Source organism: Neolamprologus multifasciatus, chromosome 23 (assembly GCF_963576455.1).
Source record: "Neolamprologus multifasciatus chromosome 23, fNeoMul1.2, whole genome shotgun sequence".
Lineage (NCBI taxonomy): Eukaryota > Metazoa > Chordata > Actinopteri > Cichliformes > Cichlidae > Neolamprologus > Neolamprologus multifasciatus.
Window position 1 is genome coordinate 9207091 of NC_140460.1, and position 22474 is coordinate 9229564.

Below are 22474 nucleotides of genomic sequence, written 5' to 3' on the forward strand. Positions count from 1 at the left end.
CCTTCCAGTTACACTCTTTATGCATTGACAGTCCTAGTCGGCACCAGTTTACAGCATATGGGCATTTAATAGTGGATTCAAGGTGGGTTACTTTGCATTTGATGTGTGTTTTCATTTTTATACTATTAAACTACATTTTAGAGGAGAATGTAGCCCTCCCTCCCCTTTTTTAAACCTAATTAAAAAATTTTGGCAGGTACACTTAGAAATTTGTTGGAAATACCTCACATATTAAATACGATGCCTTATGCACTGGCCTGGATCAGTTTTAAATTAATTATTTTTAGTCATACGTTATTTAGAATAATTTTATGTATTAGTTCTGTACTAGTGAACAGCTACTATTTTTTTCTAAATCAGAGCATTTTTGTAGAATTTGTGCAGTTGCAGTTGTTAGGATATAGAAAATTTAAGCTATTTAATTAATGCTCAGCAATGGCGTTAATAAATAAGTAGTAAAACAAATGTGTTCGCTTCATGGATAAGTGAGCCTTTGCTCCTTAAGCTGTGACCTGTTGAAAGGTAATTAAGTACAGATTATACATACCATTATTAGAGAAACTGTAGCACTGATATCTGCATTTTTATTAGTGGTAGTAAAGAAAACCTTGATCTTTGGCTTATAGGGATGTGTGTCCAATGAAATAACCAATAATAGGTGATCTTGTTATGAAGTTTGACTGCGTATATTGAATCTTTAGCCTAAACACATGTAGATAATATGTTACCTTTACCCACACTTGTGGGTCTACTAAATAGTGATATGAAAGAGCAAACACGAGGCTGTAGGCAAAAAAAGGTGTGTCAAACACTGTTGTGTAAACTGGTATACAGAGGTGAACCTTACCTGTTTTTAACACCATAGGTGAGGACACGTCTTTTTATTTCATGTGACAAATGGGAACACATTTATTTTTAACACTGTTTTTTATGTTAAAGCAGTGAATTCCTTTTCTGCATAGTTTTATATGTTAAGAGTCAATGTTTTTTAGGGGTTTTCTTTGCCTCATGGCTTGTCATCCTCATGCTCAAACAAATCTGACTGGGCAGAGCTCTGTTAGGAAGGCGGAGTTAAAAGTCTAGTCCAGGAAGTTCTATTACAGCTTGTTGCATTTGACACAAGCAAGGGGAAGCTTCAAAAGCAGCACAGTAGAGCTCCAGCAACAAACTACTGAAGGGTCTAAGATCATGAGTGCTGAAATAAGTGGGCAAACAGTGCCGACCGGGGAACCGGCAGCTGCTGGTTCAGGTTCAGCTCCCATTAAAGGAGGGTGGAAAGTGAGTGGCAAACAAATTTGTACTAGACATTTTGAGCCCAGATGCAATGCTATATGTCACATATGATAACTAATCTCTATTCTGTTTCTTACAGTGCCCATTGAGTGATGCCCATGTTCACAGAGAAGATGTGAGAAAAGTTTGGAAAGAGTGCCAAGAGGAGAGCTTCTGGTACAGAGGTAGTCTCTTTCAGACATTCAGTAAATGCTCTCACGTGTGTCACAAATTTTTATTAACAATTTGTTGAAATGTCTCCCAGTGAGAGACATTGGAAATGTTCTTTGATGTGTAAGCAGGGTTTTTGTAGTAGTAGGGGATAGGGGTCATCAATCAAGCTTACCATTGAGCGTTTACATTCTTCACTGCAGAATTCAGTGTGTGGTCTTAAAAAAGGGGGGCAGATCAGTAAGATGGTAAGTAACTCATAGTAAGATTTTATACTTTCGTCATTCTGTCAGTTGTGATTACAATGTGTTTATTTGATCATGATTATTTATATCTCTACTCAATTTGCATTGCTTTTAAAGAAATCATTTAAATACTATAACCACTCTGCCCTGCCTGATCAGAGCTTTTACTTAAGGTTAAGGTTGGGTGAAGCTTGGCTGGGAGTGTCCAGAGGTAAAAAAAGAGGTTCAAGATAAAACTAAGGGGGAAAAAAACCCCACCCGATCTGGAAAAAGTAGTAGAAGAAAAAAAACACAAGAGGGTTAAAGATATATCAGTCATTTATGCACACCCACACATCTTTTATACAACTGTCAGAAAATATTTATCACAGCAAAAGCTTAAGATTGTATAAGCTACTGTGAGCAGCTTGCACTAAAGAAAATATTGTGGTCACGCTTTTTTTAGATTAAGAATTCCCAAACTGAAGATTATTAGTGTTTCATGTGGCAACACATCGTTGTCTTTAGTCTCCATCTTGGCCCGGCCTCTCACCACTGACCACACAGCTGCTGCTCATCTTCTCTCATCAAGCAGTTATGTAAACATGCAGTGGCAGCAATCACTTCTTCCTGTATCCGTCCTTTCCATCCCATTTGAAGGACATGAGGTTTCGGTATATGTCTCATTACTCCAAAGTTCATTTAGGTTGAACTATAGGCAAACAAAGCAAAATTAACATCTTCTAGTGGATTCATTCATATGGGAAATATCGCCATTTAATCACAGACAGAAAAACTTATCTTTATACATTATGTATTTGTTTTCAATGCTGGCTTTTTAAAATAACTTTACTCTGATTCTATTATAATATTTCCCCAAACGCTGTCCAGCAGTTTGTGGCTTTGATCAGCTTCAGAGCAACTTCTGTTTGACTTGATTTCTGTTTTTAGCGCTTCCATTGTCTCTGGGCAGCATGGCTGTCACCGGTGGTCTCATCTACCAAGGTAAAGCATTAACATTCAAACCCCGTACTTTAAATTGCATGATATTGATCAAAGTAAAGCAGGTGTTTCTATAGTTATCACTTTTTTTCACTCCACATAGGTATTTGGAAATCATCAAAGCGATTTGGTCCTTTTCCGAAACTAGCAGGTTTGTGTCTTTCAGTATCTTGGATCTCAGTTTGTAAGTGGCAGCAGTGATTAATGAAATAATTGTTCTTCTTCAGTTGCAGGGATCCTTGGATTTGCAGTGGGGAAAGCATCCTATGTGGGCACTTGTCGGAGCAAATTCCAGGAGCTTGGCATTCAGGGTGGACCGGGGATTGGACCCTGGTCAAAGAGAGATCACCCTGGTCATAGACACAGGGAGGGCAGGTGCTGAATTTCTGTTTGTGTAATATTATCATGTTGTATGGTAATATTCACAGATTCTTGGAAGAGGAGTGTTGATAATCGGAAAAAGACTATCTTTGTGGTTTTTCGTTGTATATTTGATTGTCCATTTGTTTTTTATTTCATTTTACTTTTTTTATATTCTCTGAGTAATTGCTCTTCTGTCTTGTTTATTGACCACCAGAGTTACAGTGCAAGCATTCAAAAATCATTTGGAATCAAATTACTTTATTAATCCCAGAGGAAATTGTGTCATTGTGCTGGTCCACCTTTAATAAATGACATAAAAACAATTATTTAAAAATGTTACAGATACTTATTTTTATCAGCCATTGTTATTATTATTTTTTCTCCTCTCTTTGGATGATCAATACCCTTACGCCTCAGCATGACACTTACCCAAACATTATCTTCACAGACCCTACCACCATGTGTGTGAAGAATGTAAGAAAAATGCTCCAGCAGCACCAGCTGGTCCGGCTTAAAGACTGTGAGGACGGATGTACGGTAACGTTCAGTGTGCATCACTGTAAAAATAATGTATTCAGATTAGTGCAAATATAAACTATCAGAAAATAAGAAAAACAATATATATTTTTTAAAAGGACAACTTTGATATGTTACATAATTTGTGTCACTGTACATTGATGCACACCTATTTAAGTATTTCCTTTCCTTTTTCATCCTCACTACTGTTGGAGAGATTTTCTGCATGAATTCATCACCTTCTTATCAATGTCTTCAATAAAACTTGTAAACACGTCTCATTTTATCAAATAACCACCAGGGGGCGCTGCTATCCTTTCTATCAAAGAGCAAGAGCTTATAGAATTTCTAGTTTTTACAGGGAGGTGAATAAATGGGTAAAGCCAGGTCTTTGGACATAATTATCAACAACTAAACAGTTATTGAATGTTAAGAATGAGAACTGAAAATAAATAAATAACAGCCCTATGAGAATGGAGAAAAAAAAAAGGTTTTGCCAAACCTGAATCATCAGGCATGAGTACAGTAACGACCACATCCATAACAGCAGCAGTAGTCCTACCTTAGGTTGCTCAGTGAATATGCAATGCTTGGCTACCTTCAAAAACAACTGTAAGGTGTAAGGGGTTAATCTGTACATGACAAATTACAGAATTTAATGTAAGGTGGAACAGGGAACATATCTTTGAGTTTTTAATATTTGGTACTTACCAGTCCAGTAATAATAATAATAATAATGGCTTCTCTTTGTTTTCTTTTCCACATTTTGAGCATTAAGAAATCTGGTCTTAATTTTGACAGTTTATAGCACAGAAGGTGCACTTTGGAGCTGAACAGACAGCCATAACATTTTAAAACCTGTGCTTTCGTGTGTCTATAAGTGAAAGCAGTAACAAAGTTGTATAACTGAAAAAAACACGATGTGGCTTTATTACCCTATTGTGAATGAGAATTGGTCACTACTTGTAGTAATGTTAAGCTAAGTGTGATTTTACTTCAGATATGTGTAGAGGCATTTACAAATATAACGTCTGATTTAAAAAGTTACCCAGACTGCTCACATCAGTGCAGGCCTCCACTAATCAGGTCTTGGTAAAATGGCCAGATGGAAGACATTCCTCAGTAATGAGCATGTGACAGTGAGCTGGGAGTTTGCCAAAAGGTACCTTAAGGACTCTCAGACCTTGAGCTTGAGAAGCAATATCATGTGGCGTGCAGACAAACAAATGAAGAAATATGAGGCACTCAGCATCACCCCCTTACAGTTAGTACAGTCAAACATGTGATGGTAGCATCAGCAATGTTTTACTGCAACAGGAATGGGAGAAACTGGAGGAATGATGGAAGCAAAAATTAAGCAATCCTGAGTGAAAACCCTTTTCAGAGTGCTTAAAGGCAGTTGTGAATGTTCACATTTCAACAAATCATACTGCCAAGACAACACCAGAGTGTATTTGAAAAAAATTATATGAAAGTCTTGGAGGGTCCTAGCCAGAGTCTGAACCTGAATCTGTTTTGGAAAGTTAGCAGCACTGCTCAGCTAACCTACAATTAAGGCAATAAATCATCATATTTGGGATGAAATGATGATTTTTTTTAGGAAGTAAATACTCCTTTTATGATGAAACGTGTTTTATATTTAATTTTGCCAAAATTATATTTAATTTTTCAAATATATATTTTATATTATAAAGTGTCAAATAATACAAGGACTTCATGACTCTTTTGATGAAGACAGCTGGTCATTTTTGAAATATGAAGTTTAATCAGTTTTATGAGTTCAGTTAGTGTTTATGAAAGGAGCTCATAACTGCTGGCCTTTGGTTTTTCCACTTTCTTCATATAGTGATGCAAACAAAATCATTCCCAATTTTTGCAGTACCACAGTTAGTCTTATATTAAGTACTTTATATTGGTTTAATTGGTTTATTTACAGAGATAGAGTAGTCCCTTCCGCGTTATATTTATATATTTTTATGAGTAATAAATGATACCAGAACACCTTTATCGGTAACTGATAATCCAGTCAAAGTTGACCAAAGTGCTCCATAAGAGGCACGACACACACTGCAGGCATGCCCACACGCCTCAACAAATATATCCAAATGATCATTTAAAAAAAAGAGACGATACAGCTGATTCCACATTTTAACATAATAATATATAATGTTTGTTTAGTCCGCAGAATGAAATAATACTTAACCCCTGTATCCGTCTGGAAGCTTTCTAACTGATATTTTTGTGATTACTCGATACTGCCGTCAGCAATGCTCAAATACCTGACATACTGCGTCTCTTCCGACTACCCGCCTATACGCGCAAGGCCGGTGTACTCTAGTAAGATTGAAAAAGAAAGGGGGAAAAAAGGTAGATTCGTGTGAACCTCCCGCAGAAGACGTCATCCAATCAACAGGTCGTTCTATCAAGATTGGCACTTTTCTTATCCGGTAGAACGCAGAGTTCTGTGTAGGCGTACACCATCACAGCCAATCAGAACAAAGAAGGCGGGGCAAACAAGCTGCCGTCTGTTCTGGCAGTGGGGCTCTTCCAACACCGAAACCGACTGAGAAAAAAAAATCACACCACTACGCAAATCCTTCCAATGGAGAAGGGCCAGGATGTTGAAGCTTGTTCGGCGAATGAAAAGATCGTCTGCAAGCTAGCCACCTAGCTCAACTAAGAGGAGAAGAAACAAAAGTTGTGAGTAACGTCGGCTTAACGTATAGTGAGGTGAATGAGGGCACGGGAGGTTGCTATCAAATGTAGTTAACGTTGGTTATGCCAAGTTCCGCGATTAACTTTGCCGTTGAGGTTAGCTCTCCAACTGTGGTACCAAAATCGGCTGCCGTAGCATGCTAAAAGAGGGAGTTTGGCTGCTGTGCTGGGGCGAGTTAATCGCCTGTCTACCTTGCAAGTTTAGCATCGATCAGATTCCTGTTGTCATTACTTTTATCGCTGCCAGCTCGTTAGCTTACATGTTGAACGTTAACTTGTAGTTGACAACTGGCTGCTGCTGTTGCTAGCTAGCCTTTTGCTTAGCAGTACCCTTAGTGGAGTATTAACAGCAGGCTAGTTGCTAACTAAAGGCTACATTGAAGCTTATTCTCCTGTATGTTAGCCACATCAGGCTTTTTTATGTACATCTTTAGCATCATCTTTAGCATTGCTTTTCACGTTCATGTCGTGGGAAATAAATTGCTGTGAAACTTGTTTGGTATACTTACCCGCTGTGATCAAAGTAAACACGAGCACAGAGTTAACCAACAGTGTTTAATGCGCTATTTTCTTTTAAAATCTGGGACATTATTCAGCAAAATAAAGATGCATTATTTTATTACGTTATGACTATTAGTGGCTTAAAGGAAATAATCATATTCAAGCATGGTGCTTCTTGTGCATGGGCATAACAATGAGAGAACTTCGAGATTTGCATCTATCTAGGACTTCATTCCCCTGTTCAGAGTGCATCAAGACCCACAATGAAGCATTTGTTCCTTTTCTGTTGAGACCCAAGCAGTGACACTTGGATACAGGCAGAAAGGAATCTGGTCAGTCTGCTGTCTGGCTGGAGGTGGAGATAGCCAAACTATATAAGAAAAAGAAGAAAAGCCAGTTTGTGTTCGCTCCTTTGCTCAAATAAATTAGGACAGTGGTCTGAAGAACAGGAACATTGTTATGCATATTTGCACAGATTGCAAAACATGCAGCATATATAGAATATATGCTAAAAATCCATGCCAAATCCATGTTCAAAATTTCCCCATTCTGTTATGTTTTACACATTGTCTGCACATATGCTGCACAATAACAAGAGCAAACATATAAACAACTGAAACGTCGAGTTGATGGCACATTGTTTGTTGTGATAGTTGAACCCCGGTGCATCATACTTCTATCACTGATCCTTGATCTTCCCACAATAAGATTTGTTGTAATTTTTGGATACTAAGGTGTTTCTGCAGCATTAAAAGACTTGCTCAGATATGGGAGGGAAAGGGAAGTTTGTTGGGTCCAAACTATCTCATTAGTAGTGACTGAACTTTCACATTGGGAAAGACATTGGGAATTGTTCATGGTGCCATTCGGGGGTGGGGGTGGGGGGGTAAATTTGTCTATAAAAAATACTTGGGCAGCTGTCAGTATACTTTGTGGCCCATTTGAGAAACATGGTTGAAAATACAGCCCTATGGTAACTATGAAGGACAACCATCAGTACACTGAGTTTGCCAAAAGACACCTTAAGGTCTCTCAGACAGAAAAAAGCAAAACATAGATTGAACTATTTCGACACAAACCCCAAAGGCATGTATGGAGGGAACTTGGCAGTCAGAATCACCACATTACTTTCTACACAGTTGAACACGGTGGTGGCCACATCATGTGGTGAATTCTGTGACAGCAATGGTAGACCCATCAGGACTGAAGGAAAGATGAATATAGAAAACTTAAGAGATCCTGAGTAAAAACCTTTTTCCAGAGTGCTGAGAGGCTGGATTAAAGGTTTATATACCAACAAAGTGTATTACCAAAAAAGTACAGGAATAGCTTTGGGAGAAGTATATGAAAGTACTGGTGTGGCAGTAGTAGTAGCAACTGACCACTACTGGATGGTCTTTTGTCTTGTTTACACTAAAAGCAGTTGAGTAAGAGGGAATAATGTCTATTTACTCTTATTTAAACATTCAGTTGACTGTGAAACATTAAAAAAAAAGATCAGATTTTGACTATTCTAAAAACCTTCCAGATGCAATGCATTTCTGGTTTTACACATGCACTGCTAGCCAAGTAATCTTCTCTAGACATCGCCTGATAAAAAAAAAAATAAATGTCCAGCCTAGCTAGATTGGACTTTATCTTGGCTTTAAATTGGCATCTTCCTGTTGCAAAGTGTGTGAGATGTCAGGTTGCGCTAGTCTGCTTGTTAAGTGATGTCATTTCAAGTGAGGTCATTGCTTGAGAGAAGCACCACCAAAACATTTCATTCTCTACCTATGCAAGTTTTTCTAAGCACTAAATTAGAATATGTTGGCTCCATAGTGTAGTGATTTGCCTCACAAGCAAATGATCCCTGATTCACAGCTAAGGGAAAAGCACAAATCCCTTTGGGGGGAGGGGGGGGGAGGAAGGGGGGTAGCATCAAGAAGAGCATCAGCTGTAAAAATCTGTCAAATCACATTTAGCAAACCAACCTGCTTTGATGACCCCTTGTGAATAAGGGACCATCCAAAAGTTTCTTTACATAAGTCAGATTATGGTCTTTCAGCAATCAATGTCAACAATTTGCTACTAACTTCTGATTCCACTAAATGCCATTTTTCATAGATGCCCTGACAGCTGCACTAGATTATTTTTAACTCTCAATGAGAACTCAAGGAGCATAAAGACATCACACTTAACAAGCGGATTGTCTGATGCATTTACCTCCAGTGAGTGGTCATCATATTCACTCCTACGTACTCTGTTCAGGCACCTTCACCTAACCCACATACAGTATTTCCACTGAACGCATCTAAAATGGACTACCTTCTGCTGTGTGTCAGAAAAGGCAGAAAACACCCCTGTCTAAATTCTCCTGAATTTGTTTAATCTTTATTGAGAGTTTTGTGAGTTCAAGTTAAGAAATTATACCAAAAATAGTGTCCTCTACTGTCTTTGCTTCTACTGCAGTATAATGGCTGTTAAGTACTGCACTGCAGCTAAGGTGAACTTGTTATGAAGTGACACATCACTTACTTTTAAGTGTTGTAAACACAAGCCTTTGTAGTGATGTACTGACACTGGCCTGCTAGACTGTGGGTCTTTGCAACTGACTTACAGCTCTTCTGCCCCTGCCCCAAAATCTACCAGGATAAGCCTCTGATGGCAGTACAGATGTGTGCCAACTAGGGGGAATCCCCCTAGATTGCAGATCACCATCTCTCTGTGATTATCTGGGACATAATTCCAGTGAATTAGTGTGTTTGCTTTAATCTGGAAAGACGTTAATGGCATTAAAGAGTATGTGGATGAAAAACCAAGCTCTGTGAAATGCCCCCACAGTGGGCTCTCAGTAAGCTGCCCCCTGCAAGGATTAACTGTTAAATAAACATTTTAGTGGAGTGTATAAAAATCTTATGCAGCATAAAACATTTGATGTGTCTTATTGACCGAAGTCATTCATAGTTTTTGGGTTTGTTTGCTGTGTATTTGCTGTGCAGTAGTGGTCAGGTGCTACCATATTTGGGTGTTCTGTTTCAGCTTATTTTAATACTTGAAGCTTTTTTTTTTCTTGGTTTATTATCTATACCCATCTCTCATGGCTGTCATCTTGGCACCTGGATATAGGCTTTAAATTGCACAAACATCTTGCTTAGCTAGGTTATTTCCTTAAGCACAAGCTTTGATATCCTTTGACCTAGTAGTCGGTTGGTTTTATATTATCACCTTCAATTTCAAATTCGGACACGACTCCAAAGTTCATGTGATGTGTGCATAGCATATAATATACCACGTGTCATTTATTTGGTGCAGTAATGACGGGTAGACATCTTATCTAAACATAGGTTTGATCCAGGTGTCTCTGTGTTTGTATTTGCACAAAGCTAAATCATTAACTGGACAAGTGAGGAAAGAAGATTCTAAGGAACAGACACAAATTTGGTTTAACTCCTTGCTGTTCAGTTGACCATTTCCCCCAGTGTGTGTGTGTTTGCTGAGATCTAGGCCTGTTCTGTTATGGCAAAAACAAATATTATCAGTTGTTTGGGTCACTCTTATGAACATTGAAATTATTTACAATTATTTAAAAATGGAGTTAAAAATTGATGTATTAAACTGAAAAAAGACAAGTTCACTTTGTAATTAATTATCCTTAAACTCTAATCATAAATCAACTGAAAAACTAAAGAAAGCAGTGTGAAGTAAAGGAAAGCGATGTGCTGAAAGGTACAATGACAATTGGAATTGCACAACCCTACTACTAGGACCTGTCTTTGGTCACATTCTAATGCATTGAGCATTAACTCCAATGCAAATTAGATTTCCAGAGTGCTTAACATTGAACAGCACCACTGTTTTCTTTCATTCTGTTGGTGGGAAAGTCACACACCACAACGAAGGCTTCCTGTGAAACTGTGAAGATAAGAATATTCATGAGTCTGTAACAAAAAAAAAAAAGCTGACAGATAGGTAGTTTTAATGTTGGTGATAATGGGTAAGGAACATTAGAAGACACTGGGAGGATTTGTTACAGTAAGTTGTTTGTTTGTTTTCATTTATAGCTACTAGTAGTTGTGTAGCTGTTTTGAAACTAGCTGTCTGTCACCATTTGTCGCACTTTCATAAAGTTAACTTCCAAAAGCCTCTTCTTTTTCATTGTGCTTTATGATAAATGCATAGTATTACATACTCTGAGTTAGGGATACATTTTATTGATTGTGTTGGAAGACTTGGCATAATGTAGTGCACAATGTGGACTGAGTCTAGCTAGAAATAACCTATAATTGAGCCCTGCTGAGCAAGATTATCCTTGGCTTTGGGAAAGAGGGTTTGGAGCATAATTGATGTTTGGGTCTGCCTTCGCCAAAGAAACCACCCTGTCTTTGCCCTTAAGTCGGCCTCAGCTAAGTTCCTAGCATTTCCTCTGTGTTTAGATCAGTTGACTCTACTTTAATGCCTCATATTTTCTGCCTATGAATGTAATCCAGAGCGAGATTAAGATAAGAGGAATATCTGCTGAATCTTTCAAAAAAAGGTGTGTGTTTGCACACTTCTCTCTCCATTTGGAAGAAACCAGTAAATTTTTGTTTAAGAGGTAGTGATTACAACAGGCCAGGCCTGTCATTTACTGTTGGACAGGGCTTGATATAGGCTTTCCTCTTTTGTCTATTTTGCTGTAGACACTGCCTCTTTCTGACTGTAAACAGTTTTAAACTACAAACCTTTTTAATACTTATCTTAAAAAAAAAGCATTGAATTACACTTTCTTAGTTTGTTTTCTAAATTATAATGCTGATTGTGTAAGAAAACTCTGCTTTAGTTTTGCAGCCTGTGGGTTGAGGACATGTGACAGGACAGTCTTGTCTTTGTCAGGGTTATCTCCTATTTCCTGTATCAGCCTCCTATTTGCAGCATCCTTCCCATACCAGAAAGAGCAGGATGATTTTAATATATGAAGCCAGGTTAACCATTGATCAGATCAGTTGGCTACTGCTGACCTTTAGCTCTTTGCACGAGTTGCAGCAACGTCAAAACGTGCAATGTTTAAACACTTAAATATACTCTGACTTGGTAAAGCACCTGCTTGTTTGAAGAATTACTGAGATATGTTTAAGCACGGCCAGAGAAAATACTTAGATTCAAGTGCTTAAACACAGAGCAGGAGATTTTGTTACTTGGGTTGATTTCTGCTGCAGCGTTTTTGAGGTGCTCTGCGTTTGGCTTACTCTACTTCTGCGGTCGCATGTTTTTTTTGTGTGTTTTGGAGTCGCTGAGATGGAACAGGAAGTCAGATATATTATTCACAGGTCTTTCAGTGTGAGAAGTGAGTGATGTTGCCTGACTTTTTTTTTTTTTTTTTTAATTTTCAAGCTGTGTTTGTGGTGGGTGGGAAAAGGTTGGTAACGGTATGTCGCCGTGACGTGACTTTATGGCTGTCATTGGTTTTGTTTTGCTTTGACTTGTTATGTCCGCTGACTTGTTCTCACCATTCGTCCGCAATGTTAAGAGTGGAAGTATTCACAACTCGGCTTCTCTGTCTGGGTGCTGTGTGACTAAGTGGTTTGTTCTTCCTTCCTTTGTTGAACTACGGTTTGATAATAGTTTGAAGTTCCTAGTCTCAGTACTTACTTTCAGTATTCATTTCTATTAGATTGGATTATATTTACCAAGCCTTCGTTTTACTTTTACTTTAAAATGACTGCTGCTGTCTCCTCTGAGCCAGACAGTAACAATGAATGTGTGACTGGTTATGAGATTACTTGACTATAAAAGGAGCCCCTTTCAGCTGCTACAGTGATAGAAGGAAAGTACGGTTTTGGAGGCTTTGAATGCTTATGTAACTGCCTCTTGGATGTCGTGGGTAATCTTCAGATTATTTCTCTGCTCAGGAGGAGGTTTTAATCCTGTCCCAACACAGAGCAAATCAGGCTGAAGCCAACAGTAGGCTGACCCATCACTTTGAAACTGTGACTGGACAGTTCAGCAGCACTCTGTCTTTAATGCATTATGATTATACAGGATGTGTTGGAGAAAGTGATTAAAAAAATTGTATAATCGAATTTCAGACATGTAATTACTTTAGTGTGATTGATTTGGTTTGTCACTTACGTGAACGTTTAGTGAGAAGTGAGGTATGGCCAAGTTTGAAATGGATTAACTGGGGCCAGGAATTTTTGGAAGGATTATTTACGTTTCAGAATTTGGCCAAACTGAATATTTCATGTCATCACTTCACAAGTGCATATCAAATTGAAGTAAAAAGAATTTGGAGGCATAATCTTGATGTTCTCAAGAAAAAGCAAAACATATCATTATCCAAGTATCCAGGGACTCGCTTCATGTGGAGTGGAGAGAAGTTTCTGAATTGATGGAGACATGCAGCCAAAGTCCTGCTAGAAGTAAATCTCACGACTTGGTAGACTACCTTGAATGATCCTGGGTGGATATTCTAGGGCTTTTCTCTGAGTGAATGTGAAGAGATTCATAATTTTAATTTCAGTGTATAGAGATGTACCATTAAAAAAAACCCCAAAAAACGTACCTACCTATTTTCATGGCCTAAAATGAGTAGATGTCTGTCAGCACATATCTGAAATGGCCATGAAGTTCTTCTGTGCATCACCGCAACAATATGATTATGGCTCATATCCTTCCTGCTGATTGGCGCCTCAGAATCGGGGGGTGGAGGGGTGTGAGAAAATGCCTGTTTTAGACATTTTTATACCATATCTTTAAAAATACCAACACTATTATTGAAAGCTTTAAGATTGTACTAGTGAAGTTACACATGTGTGAATGTTTTCCATACATTAACAAAGTAAGTGCATCTATACCAATGTTACTGTAAACCCATAATGAATGTTCTTTCTTTAATATACTGTTGATATGTTAGTGCTCATGGCTAGAGTTTTAAACAGGGAGGTCAACATGTGCACAAGGTTTTTCTGCGAGCTAGCAGCCAGGCTTTTTCCTGCATTGAGGAATCTTTGGAATCTGTCTGAAGAGGTTTTTAGCCACAGCTAAAGAAAAATCAGCAGCACTGTAAAAAAGAATTAGACAGTTTTGTTGACAAAGGTTTCACTTACTCAGTTGTGGTAGTCGTCTTTTCAGCAGATGATCAGAAATGCCAAGAGTTTACAATGATTTCTGTCAAGCAAGGTAACACAGACCTATAACCTTTTATTCTTGGCATTCTAATACCCTTAGGAGCTAACATGTCTAATACTGTCATCCCAGACAAAGTAGCTCAATCATCTGTTGTTCAAACCTTTGGTTTGTGAGGGGCAGCCAACCAGAAGAAAGCTTACTTAAAGGAAGAGGGGCTTGAAGCGGGAGGAGCTGAAATTACTTTTTTTTTTTTTTTTTTTTTTTTAAGATATGGGACTGTACAAAGCCCCAGCATGACATAAATAAGGGCTATTTGTAACTGGGAATCATTCAAAGTGATTAGGCCGGGAATTAAAATATGACGCATGAAATGAGCACAGTAGATTCACTTTAAGATTAAAGAGTGTGTTTTCTCTATTCCTCTGGTTGTTTATGCTGTTTTCATATCAATTTTCTACTTTGCAGTTGTTAAAGGGATGATTTATGTGCACTCCATTTCAGATTCCTGTGCAGCAAATTTGTGGGCCCTCCTGTCACTTTCCTGTTCCAGCCCCTGCTCTATGGCCTTAAGGTAGTATGCATGGGTTAAGGGGGTTGTGTTCCACTGTGTACTGTGGTTTAGGTTTTAGAGCAAATGCAAGCTAAATACTGTGGGAATGAGGACGGTGTTGGATTAATTGCTGTGTTTGTTTTGCAAAGTTCTAAAAGTAGTACAATAGAGTATTTAGTATTTTCTGGCTGGCATTTTCTTTTCTTGTTTGACTTGGTTAACTTCATCTGTGTTTGTCTGTACTGTAGTCCTAAGGCAGTGTTTCCCAAACTTTTTTTGCTAGGCCCCTCTTTGTTTTACAACAAAGATCTTGTAATCTCCTACCTTGGCTCTTGTGCAGGTGAAGCCAAACGGAAGATATGCTTCACCATATTTTGTAGTCATTGGCTTAGAATGAAGTTGGTTTGAAAACATACTTGCCGATGCTTCATCTCCTGCTTTGCGTTTGTGTGGAAGCCCCAGTGTCCAAGCATTCTTTTATTTTTTTATTTTTTCTCCCGATACCGCCCCCCCCCCCCCCTGCAATGCCCCCCCTCCCCCAGGGGGTGGGCCCCACACTTTGGGAACCTCTGTCCTAAGGTGAAACTTTATTCTTATCTGCTCTCACACAGGCTTTACAGTTAGACTAACAGTTTCAAGTAATTGTGTCATATATTTGCGCCTTGAGGCGACATTTGTTGTGATTTGGCGCTATATAAATAAAATTGAATTGAATTGAATTGAATAGATGTGTCATTTTACAATTGCAAAGGTGTAAGACTGCTTTGACTCATATTATCGTCACAGCGCTGCAAGAGTTTCCTCTTTTAAGCTTTAAAGAAAAAATGAAGAAATAAATGACCAAACTAGAAACACTACTGCGAAAATCAAAAATGAGCTGACCCACAGAATGTAACTTTGAGTTCACACGCTTGCATGTCACAACTGAGTACTAACATCGAATCAATGACCCCCTTAGCTATCTAAAGTTGATTTTATTCTAGTGGAAGCTGTATCAGGTATTTTTCAGGGCATTTTTAAATCAGACATAGCTGTTGTGTTTCAAGCCTAAATGTTTAGAAAGCAAACATCATAAGACAGTAATTGATAAAATATTTGATAAAGTAATTGTTATGTTTGACAGTGCCAAACATAATAAAAAATGGATTCAACTAAAAAAAGGTTTAAAAAACATCTCCAGTTACACCGAAGCCCACCTACTGTTCTGTTTTTTGTTTGAATGGTTCAAAATATGTTGAGTGTCAGTGTTACGGCTGATTCCGTAACACTGTTCCACAGTTTGTGTGAGGCAGTGTTGGCAAATTCTGCCACTTAGGTCTCAAAATGACTCTCAGTAGCAGCTATGGTGTTAATATTTAAGGGGCGAAAAAAGTTTTAATCAAGTGTTGAAATTATTCTTTCAGCAGTGAGCTGTAAATGCCGTGAAGCTGGGTTATGCCGGCATGTGTCACATGACTGCTTTAAATATGTGGTTGTGCATATTGTTTTGGTCTCCGGGAGATATGTGTCATCTCACACTTGGTCTGGACACAAAAAAAGAAAGAAAGGAGGTTAATTTTGACACTGGGTCTGGTTAGGTCACATTCTCACATTCTTCAGCAGTGACAACCAGGCTCTCTGTGGGTTGCCTTTCAACAGCCATTCAGCACTGGGCTGAACCAGCTTGATCTCTCTCTGTACGAATGTTCGAATGTTCAGCACTTCGTTTGTGTTTACCAATGAAAAACACAGCCTTAAAATGTAACTTGTGTACACCCATAACAGGAAATTAAAAATAGATCCATGGCATACATTAAATTTGATTCAGTTATGTAAATATAAAAACAAATAGGGCCATAAGAAATTGCATACAAAAAGAAATACTGATATTTATTTTCAAACGTATTAACTGTATTGGTTTCCTAATTGAGAGATTTAGAGTTATCATCTGAATAGCCAGAGTTTATAGGGACTAACTTGGGAGAGCAAGCCATTAGTAAGCAAAAATTAAGATGAAGTTGCACCCAAGCAATATTTTAGACACTATTTTTATGGCTGAATCATTTCAGGTTACACTTGAGAGCCTTGCATAAGAAGGCAGAGTTATAGCTTGAATGTGGTGGCTGTTTGTACCATTAGGGGGCAGTGTAACATTGTTTTCATGTTCACCTTACTTGACATGGAATGCTAGCTGTTTACTCACATCCAGAGGTGGGGCAGTAGACTCATGCATGCACAAAGCAATCACAGTGACTCTGGTAGGTTTAATGCTGACAGCCCCCTCAGCTGACTGCAGAACAGACCCTGGTTTCTGGTCCCTGGCCCAGTAGTTTTCCTGTTTTCTTCTGCTTGAAAGCAGAACAAGGCACAAATGGGTGGGACCCAAAATGGCCTAGGAACGCTGTACATTGTTCTCGGAGTTTCCTCTTCCACATTCCTGGGCTGATTGGGATCTGGGCCTCCTGTGCAGGGGTATTGTTCTAACTCACCAGCACCACAGACCTGGCCCCAGCTAACCACAGCTGCCTCCACTGACCATTGTGGTGCCCTGGCCCAATGATGGCTATCTTTGCCATATCCATTTCTCCCTTTCTCTGACTAACTCCTCTTTGCATCTTTGCCTGGCAATAGTCCTGAAACAACATCCATCTTTGCAACTTAAAACATTCTTTTTCTCTTGTGCTTACATTTGGGATTATATTTTTTAATAATTTGTCAAGTTTTGTATTTAGATTTCAGCCTTGAAAGCCTAATGAATTGCAGCATGCCATAACTAAGGCAATCAGTTTGGCAAGTAAGATGAGAGGTCAGATGGGCACACTTTGACGTTTTTAGCTACCTCACTCTCATATAATTTCTTAAAGACTCAAAGGACTATGTACACTAGAACTACAAATTAGTTCCTGTGCCTTAGCAGACATCTGTGGTCTCTAGTGGAAATGGCAACTTAAAAGGCCTGCTGCACTTTATATGCAATGGAAGCAAAATGGTTTGAAGTTTCTGAACTAACATTTCAATTCCTGGTGTTCTTTTAAGTGAGGACAAAACATTTTTGTGTCAGTTGCTTTTTCTGGATTGTGAAGGTTTACACTTCGATAGATTTAACAGTAAATTAATTCAATTTTATGACTTTTTATATATGAAAATGTTGATGCCAGTGGAAAAATTGAGTGATTAAAAAAATTAATTAATTGATGTTTTGGTAGTGTAGTTTTGGGCATAAGTGTTAATTAGCTACAGTCCCACTTTAACAAGTGTTCTGCTTGCTTGTCAAGTAGTCATATTGTAAACTTCTAAAGCTTGGGGTAACTACTAATTTTAGATCAAGTGCTAAAAACAGCAGAGTGTGATCAAAAGTTGGCCAAACCAGAGAAACTGTTGCATAATAAGATGTAAAAATGCCCGTAAATGTTCCCCTTTTATTTAATATAAATACATAGGGCCATATTGATGGGCCGTCTTAGACCTTTTTAGTGGGTCTGGCGTTTCCTGCCACTACAATATTTACATTCCTACTATATAGAGCCAGCTACCTTATTTGTATATCAGGTTTTTTTTTATACCATATGCAGCCAATGCAAGAACACATTCAAGCATATTTACGTACATGCATACCTACATGCATTGCTTTTTCAGTTATATTTACAGAAAGCACAGAGGAGAGAAGCAGGAAGAGGATGATGTCTTTTACTTTTACTTCCTATCTCTGCCTTTTGACATAGTTTATACACTACAACAATTACATCATCTTGCTGTTGACGTTTTCGCACACTGCAGTAGAGGGTGTAAACACTCCCTAACCACACTTACTGGTCTTACAGAGTGCATGTTTCCTTATTAGGGATGGGTATCGTTTAGGTTTTATCCGATACCGGTGCCAAACCGGTACTTTTGAAACGGTGCTCAAACCGGTGCTTAAAGAATGGAGAACACAAAATTGGCCCAAAAATCTCTCATGTACAGCTGGGGGTTTTTTTTGTAAAAAGATAACAATGTTAGCCTTTTCTGCAGCTATGGGGCATATATGGTATCACTCTTGGCTGGAAGCAGTGCTTAAACAATGGAAAAAACACAAACTTTGTCCAAAAACCTCTCATGTTTAACTGTTTCCCACTTTTTCTTTGGTCATTTTAGCCTAGGGCTGGGCGATATGACCCAAAATTCATATCTCGATATATTTTACTTGGACGGCGATATAAGATATATATCTCGATATTTTTTTTAAGCCATAAAGTAAGAACAAAAAGAGAGTTCTTAGTCAAAGCTGTGTCCCAGATGTCACACAGGCACTTTTATTAACATAGAGCATAGATGTACATAAAATTTACTCAAAAATAAATTATGAGCATTTATTAAATAATAATGCTCCATAAATAAAAGAAAACAATGTTGTTTTTGTGCATAACAAAAAGCTCACAATTGTGCAGTCAAAATGTAAACTAAAAGACGCAGAGCATAGTAACAAAGACAGATTTCACAGCTGCTCTGTTCCCAACTTCTACTGTGTGACTGACAGCATTGAGTTTGAAATCCTCTTCATAACCACGTCTCTTAACAGGTGCCATTTATGGTCCTTATACACAGTAGGGTAATATTACGTTGAAGCACAGTACGTATCACTCCGCGAGGCTCCTCGGTAGCCGTAATGCTCTGACAATCCATCAACTGGTGCTGCACCGTAGCTTACCAAAGTCGTACTAAAACATTTTTTGACAGATTGCTGAGCGCTGTGTACCACATAAAATCGCTTCGCGGCCATCAAGCACAACCAGAATTCATACATAAGGCGCGCTGTCAACTTTTGAGAAAATGAAAGGATTTTAGGCTGTGCAGCGCCTCTGGGCTGCATGGCGTTAGCGTGGTTAGCTCGTCAGCGTTGTTAGCTAGCTAACACGTTGACAGCGTCCAGCCCCACGCACGGGGCGATGCGCAGTAACTCGTTAACGGAGATTTGCCGTGTCCATCTTGTCGCTTCCTGCAGGTGAAGCGATGGGGGAGGAGGGGGAGTTGTGTTCAGTGAAGGAGGGGCGAGGCCGAGTAATGTTGCGTAAAGACAAAAGTGGACGAAAGAGAGGCAAACTTGCGGCTCCACAAGTATAGTTATAACGTAACATAGACTATATCGATATAAAGGATATTGTCACATCTTATATCTCGTATAAAAATATATCGATATTTTTTAAAAACTCGATATATCGCCCAGCTCTATTTTAGCCTTTTTGGCCAGGGTGAAGGGAGTATCTGCCATCAAACAAGAAGACAGTCGCATGTAGCTATGATGATGTTTGCTAGTTCACCTTACATGCATTAATGTAATAACGTGGTTAGCCTACTCAACCTAAATCACACACGAAGAACATTAAGCTACTCACGCAGAGAAGAACGGCTGTTGCTGCCATCATCATCCGTCATCATTTCTGCTACACTGGCAGGGCTAGGGGCCAGGACTGTACTCTTCGGGTTTTTGGGGGATGTTGCTAACACAGTGTCCGATAACAGGCACCACACCCGCAGTAGATGTGCACGGTGTGAGGTCTCGCAGCAAGCTATCAAATACGGTGCATTTTTCGGCTTTAAAAAAAACAAAAAAAACCTGCTATACGTCGCCAGGTGTGTCATCAGATTCGAGGTGTTACCTCCTTTGACAGTATCACAGTATCAGCTTAAAGCACTTGTTGCAGGCTGCTGAGTTTGCATATTTTGCTGTGAAGTACAGCCAGACTTTTGACCGCTTCGCCTTGGGCATTTTTAATCTTTAGCTCTGTTCTAAAAGAACGTACGTACCTGGACCCGCCTACTATCCTTGGAAACGTAAAACGATTGGCTAGAATCTAAAGTGCTCAGGAAAAAAAGCACCGAAATAAAGCACCGAAATGTGCGCTGCTTTTCGGTCTGGTTACTACTGTTTATGTCAGAACCGGTGCCATCAGTCGAACAAAGAAAAAATCTTTAAAGGCCACGGTTAATTTTTGAGTAGGTTTGCCATTCGTGTTTCATAACAGCATAATGCTATCAATGTGGGCTAATATAGCAAAAACCTGGTTTTGATGTCAGCTTGGAGTAGCTCCCTCTTCTGTATTGTACAGGGTTCTAGCAAACCGCGTTTGACTCGCTGGAAAATAATGGACTTAAGTTTTACATCAGGAGGAAGATGAGAACCCCGAAACTCATCCAAGTGTGAGTGTCAGGCCCAGAAAACGGGGAGACTTTGCATGTTCTCCCTGTGCCTACCTGTATGTTAGGTGTGAAAGTGAGTGTGGAAGGTTGTCTGTCTCTCTGTGTTAACCCTGTGATGCACCAGCAATGCTGCAGGTGTACCCTGCTTCTCATCCTGACAGCAGTTGATAGGCTCCAGCCCCCAACGACCCTGAATTGGATAAGTTGTTAGGAAGATGGATGAATAAGCTTTTAAAGATGTAAAGCAAGGTTTTAAATCCTGTTGAGTACTTTAGTGCCATAAACCTCTTTATATTAGAGTTGCTTAATTCATTATTAATATTAAAGTGCTTATTGGAGTCTTCATTAGAACAGTCCCTTTATCATGCTGCTTACTGATTGATGAAACAGCATATAATGTTCATCTTAAGTGTTTTAATATTTTTTTGCACATTAGTGCTGTGGCCATCACTGGAATTTGTGAATGCTTCCAGCTCTCTGTTGCTGTAGAGCACTCACTGCATTTGTAAATTGATGATTTCTTTAGGCAGTGAGCTTTTGAGAGTCAGCACAGCATAAGACAGCCTTACTCTGCAGCAAGGGATATTTGGAAGGGTTTGAGTTCACTGCAGGTACAAACTGTGCAGCCAAGCAGAGCACAGCAGTCTGTCATCACCCTGTTTCACAGACACCAGCACAGTTGAACAGAAGTGAAAGCAAGGGGAGGGGTGCTCTTGTTGTTTAAGCAAGTTAGTAAGAAAGCAAATGCGCATTTATGCTTGTGCATGAATACTAAAAAGTGACACTATTTTGACTGGGATAAGCGCTATCAGTAAATGCAGGCGGGCGAGTGAAGCCTGCTCTATGGCGCTTCCTTACTTGTTTTAGTCCCTGTCAATCTTCTTCCTTCTCTTGTGGTGTTTCTCCTGTGAGTAACACAGGCCAGCAGGGTGTGGCTGGTGTCGTCGCTGTTGTGATTGGCTAGAGGCCCAAACTTGTGTTATCTCCTGTGGAACATGTTCTAGTCCCACCCCAGATAGTGCCTGGCACTCAAATATAGCCCTGCCTACTTGCAATTACATCACAGCCTATGAAAAGATCCATGTCTTTTTGCTTTCTCTTTACACTGTCAACAGACAGGTAATGTGCAGTGTAGAAAGTTTCTCACTCTGTCAGGTTAACTAGCTACAGTTGGAGCTCTCTATATAGCTTTAGAGAGCCTAACAGAAAGTTTCTGTGTTGCTCTGTAAGGGCCCACAGCTTAAGAACTTGACAGTGAGTGCACGTCTGACGGCTACATGTAGGTTGCAGCTCGCTATAAAGACTCTACCTACTCTGTAAATGGGGCACGTGAAACAGGCAGGTAATTTGTGTCAGAATGGCGTGGCACAGGCTACTGGACTATGCACCAGAGTAAAAGACCTAAAGTCTCATCGACCATGGATTTTCTAAAGAGCCTGGTTCCAGCTGTGATCTCAGGTGAGGGATCTGCTGAACATGGGGGAACTGAACCCAGGGAGCCAGGGCCACGGCTTCTGCGGGTGAAAAGACTGGGCCTGCTAACCATGGGACAGACCATTGAAGAAGATCTGGTAGATCCGGTTACAAAGCAAGATGCTGGGATAGGCTCCTCCAAACATGCTCGCAGTAACCATACCCGCTTTAAAGGTACAAATGTTCCAAATACACAATTCATATATATATATATATATAGCTTTTTTTATGTGCTTCCTATAGATTACAATTTTGGTTAATCTCTGTTAACATATGTCCAAAAACTGGCTTAATACCCTCCTACTTTATGCACACATGCTTACATACACCATGTATGAAAAAATACGACTGGGTTATCTGTGTTTTCTGTTCACTGTGGAGGGCAGTAAAATGCTGTGGTCGCCACTCTCAATCCATGCTCAATTGAGAGTGTGGCATAGGG

At 39.3% G+C, this 22474-nt stretch overlaps 2 protein-coding genes across 11 annotated transcripts in view; both read left to right on the top strand.

The window, feature by feature from the left end:
• Positions 1-518: 518 nt before the first annotated feature.
• On the top strand, positions 519-3824 carry ociad2 (OCIA domain containing 2). Its single transcript, XM_085149919.1, has 7 exons — positions 519-1278; positions 1373-1457; positions 2619-2672; positions 2773-2820; positions 2897-3044; positions 3481-3574; positions 3766-3824. Exons 1-6 carry the CDS (start codon positions 1189-1191, stop codon positions 3545-3547), a joined length of 492 nt encoding a protein of 163 aa, XP_085006045.1. The 5' UTR covers positions 519-1188; the 3' UTR covers positions 3548-3574; positions 3766-3824.
• Positions 3825-6065: 2241 nt separating this feature from the next.
• The window catches only part of fryl (furry homolog, like), a 78292-nt gene continuing 61883 nt past the window's right edge, over positions 6066-22474 (top strand). For 8 of the 10 annotated variants that reach the window (XM_085149892.1, XM_085149893.1, XM_085149896.1 and 5 more), the window contains exon 1: positions 20002-22206. In XM_085149892.1, the coding sequence (XP_085006018.1) occupies positions 21942-22206 (265 nt within the window). In that variant the 5' untranslated portion in view covers positions 20002-21941. Of the gene's footprint in view, positions 6249-14354; positions 14425-20001; positions 22207-22474 lie in introns of those variants that run through there. The other 2 variants (XM_085149901.1, XM_085149902.1) reach the window with 2 other exon arrangements.

Coding starts and splice junctions, on each gene's coding strand:
- ociad2 (XM_085149919.1), top strand. CDS start 1,189: ATGAGTGCTGAAATAAGTGGGCAAACAGTGCCGACCGGGGAACCGGCA. Junction 1,279..1,372: donor CCATTAAAGGAGGGTGGAAA/GTGAGTGGCAAA, acceptor TGTTTCTTACAG/TGCCCATTGAGTGATGCCCA. Junction 3,045..3,480: donor CATAGACACAGGGAGGGCAG/GTGCTGAATTTC, acceptor TTATCTTCACAG/ACCCTACCACCATGTGTGTG.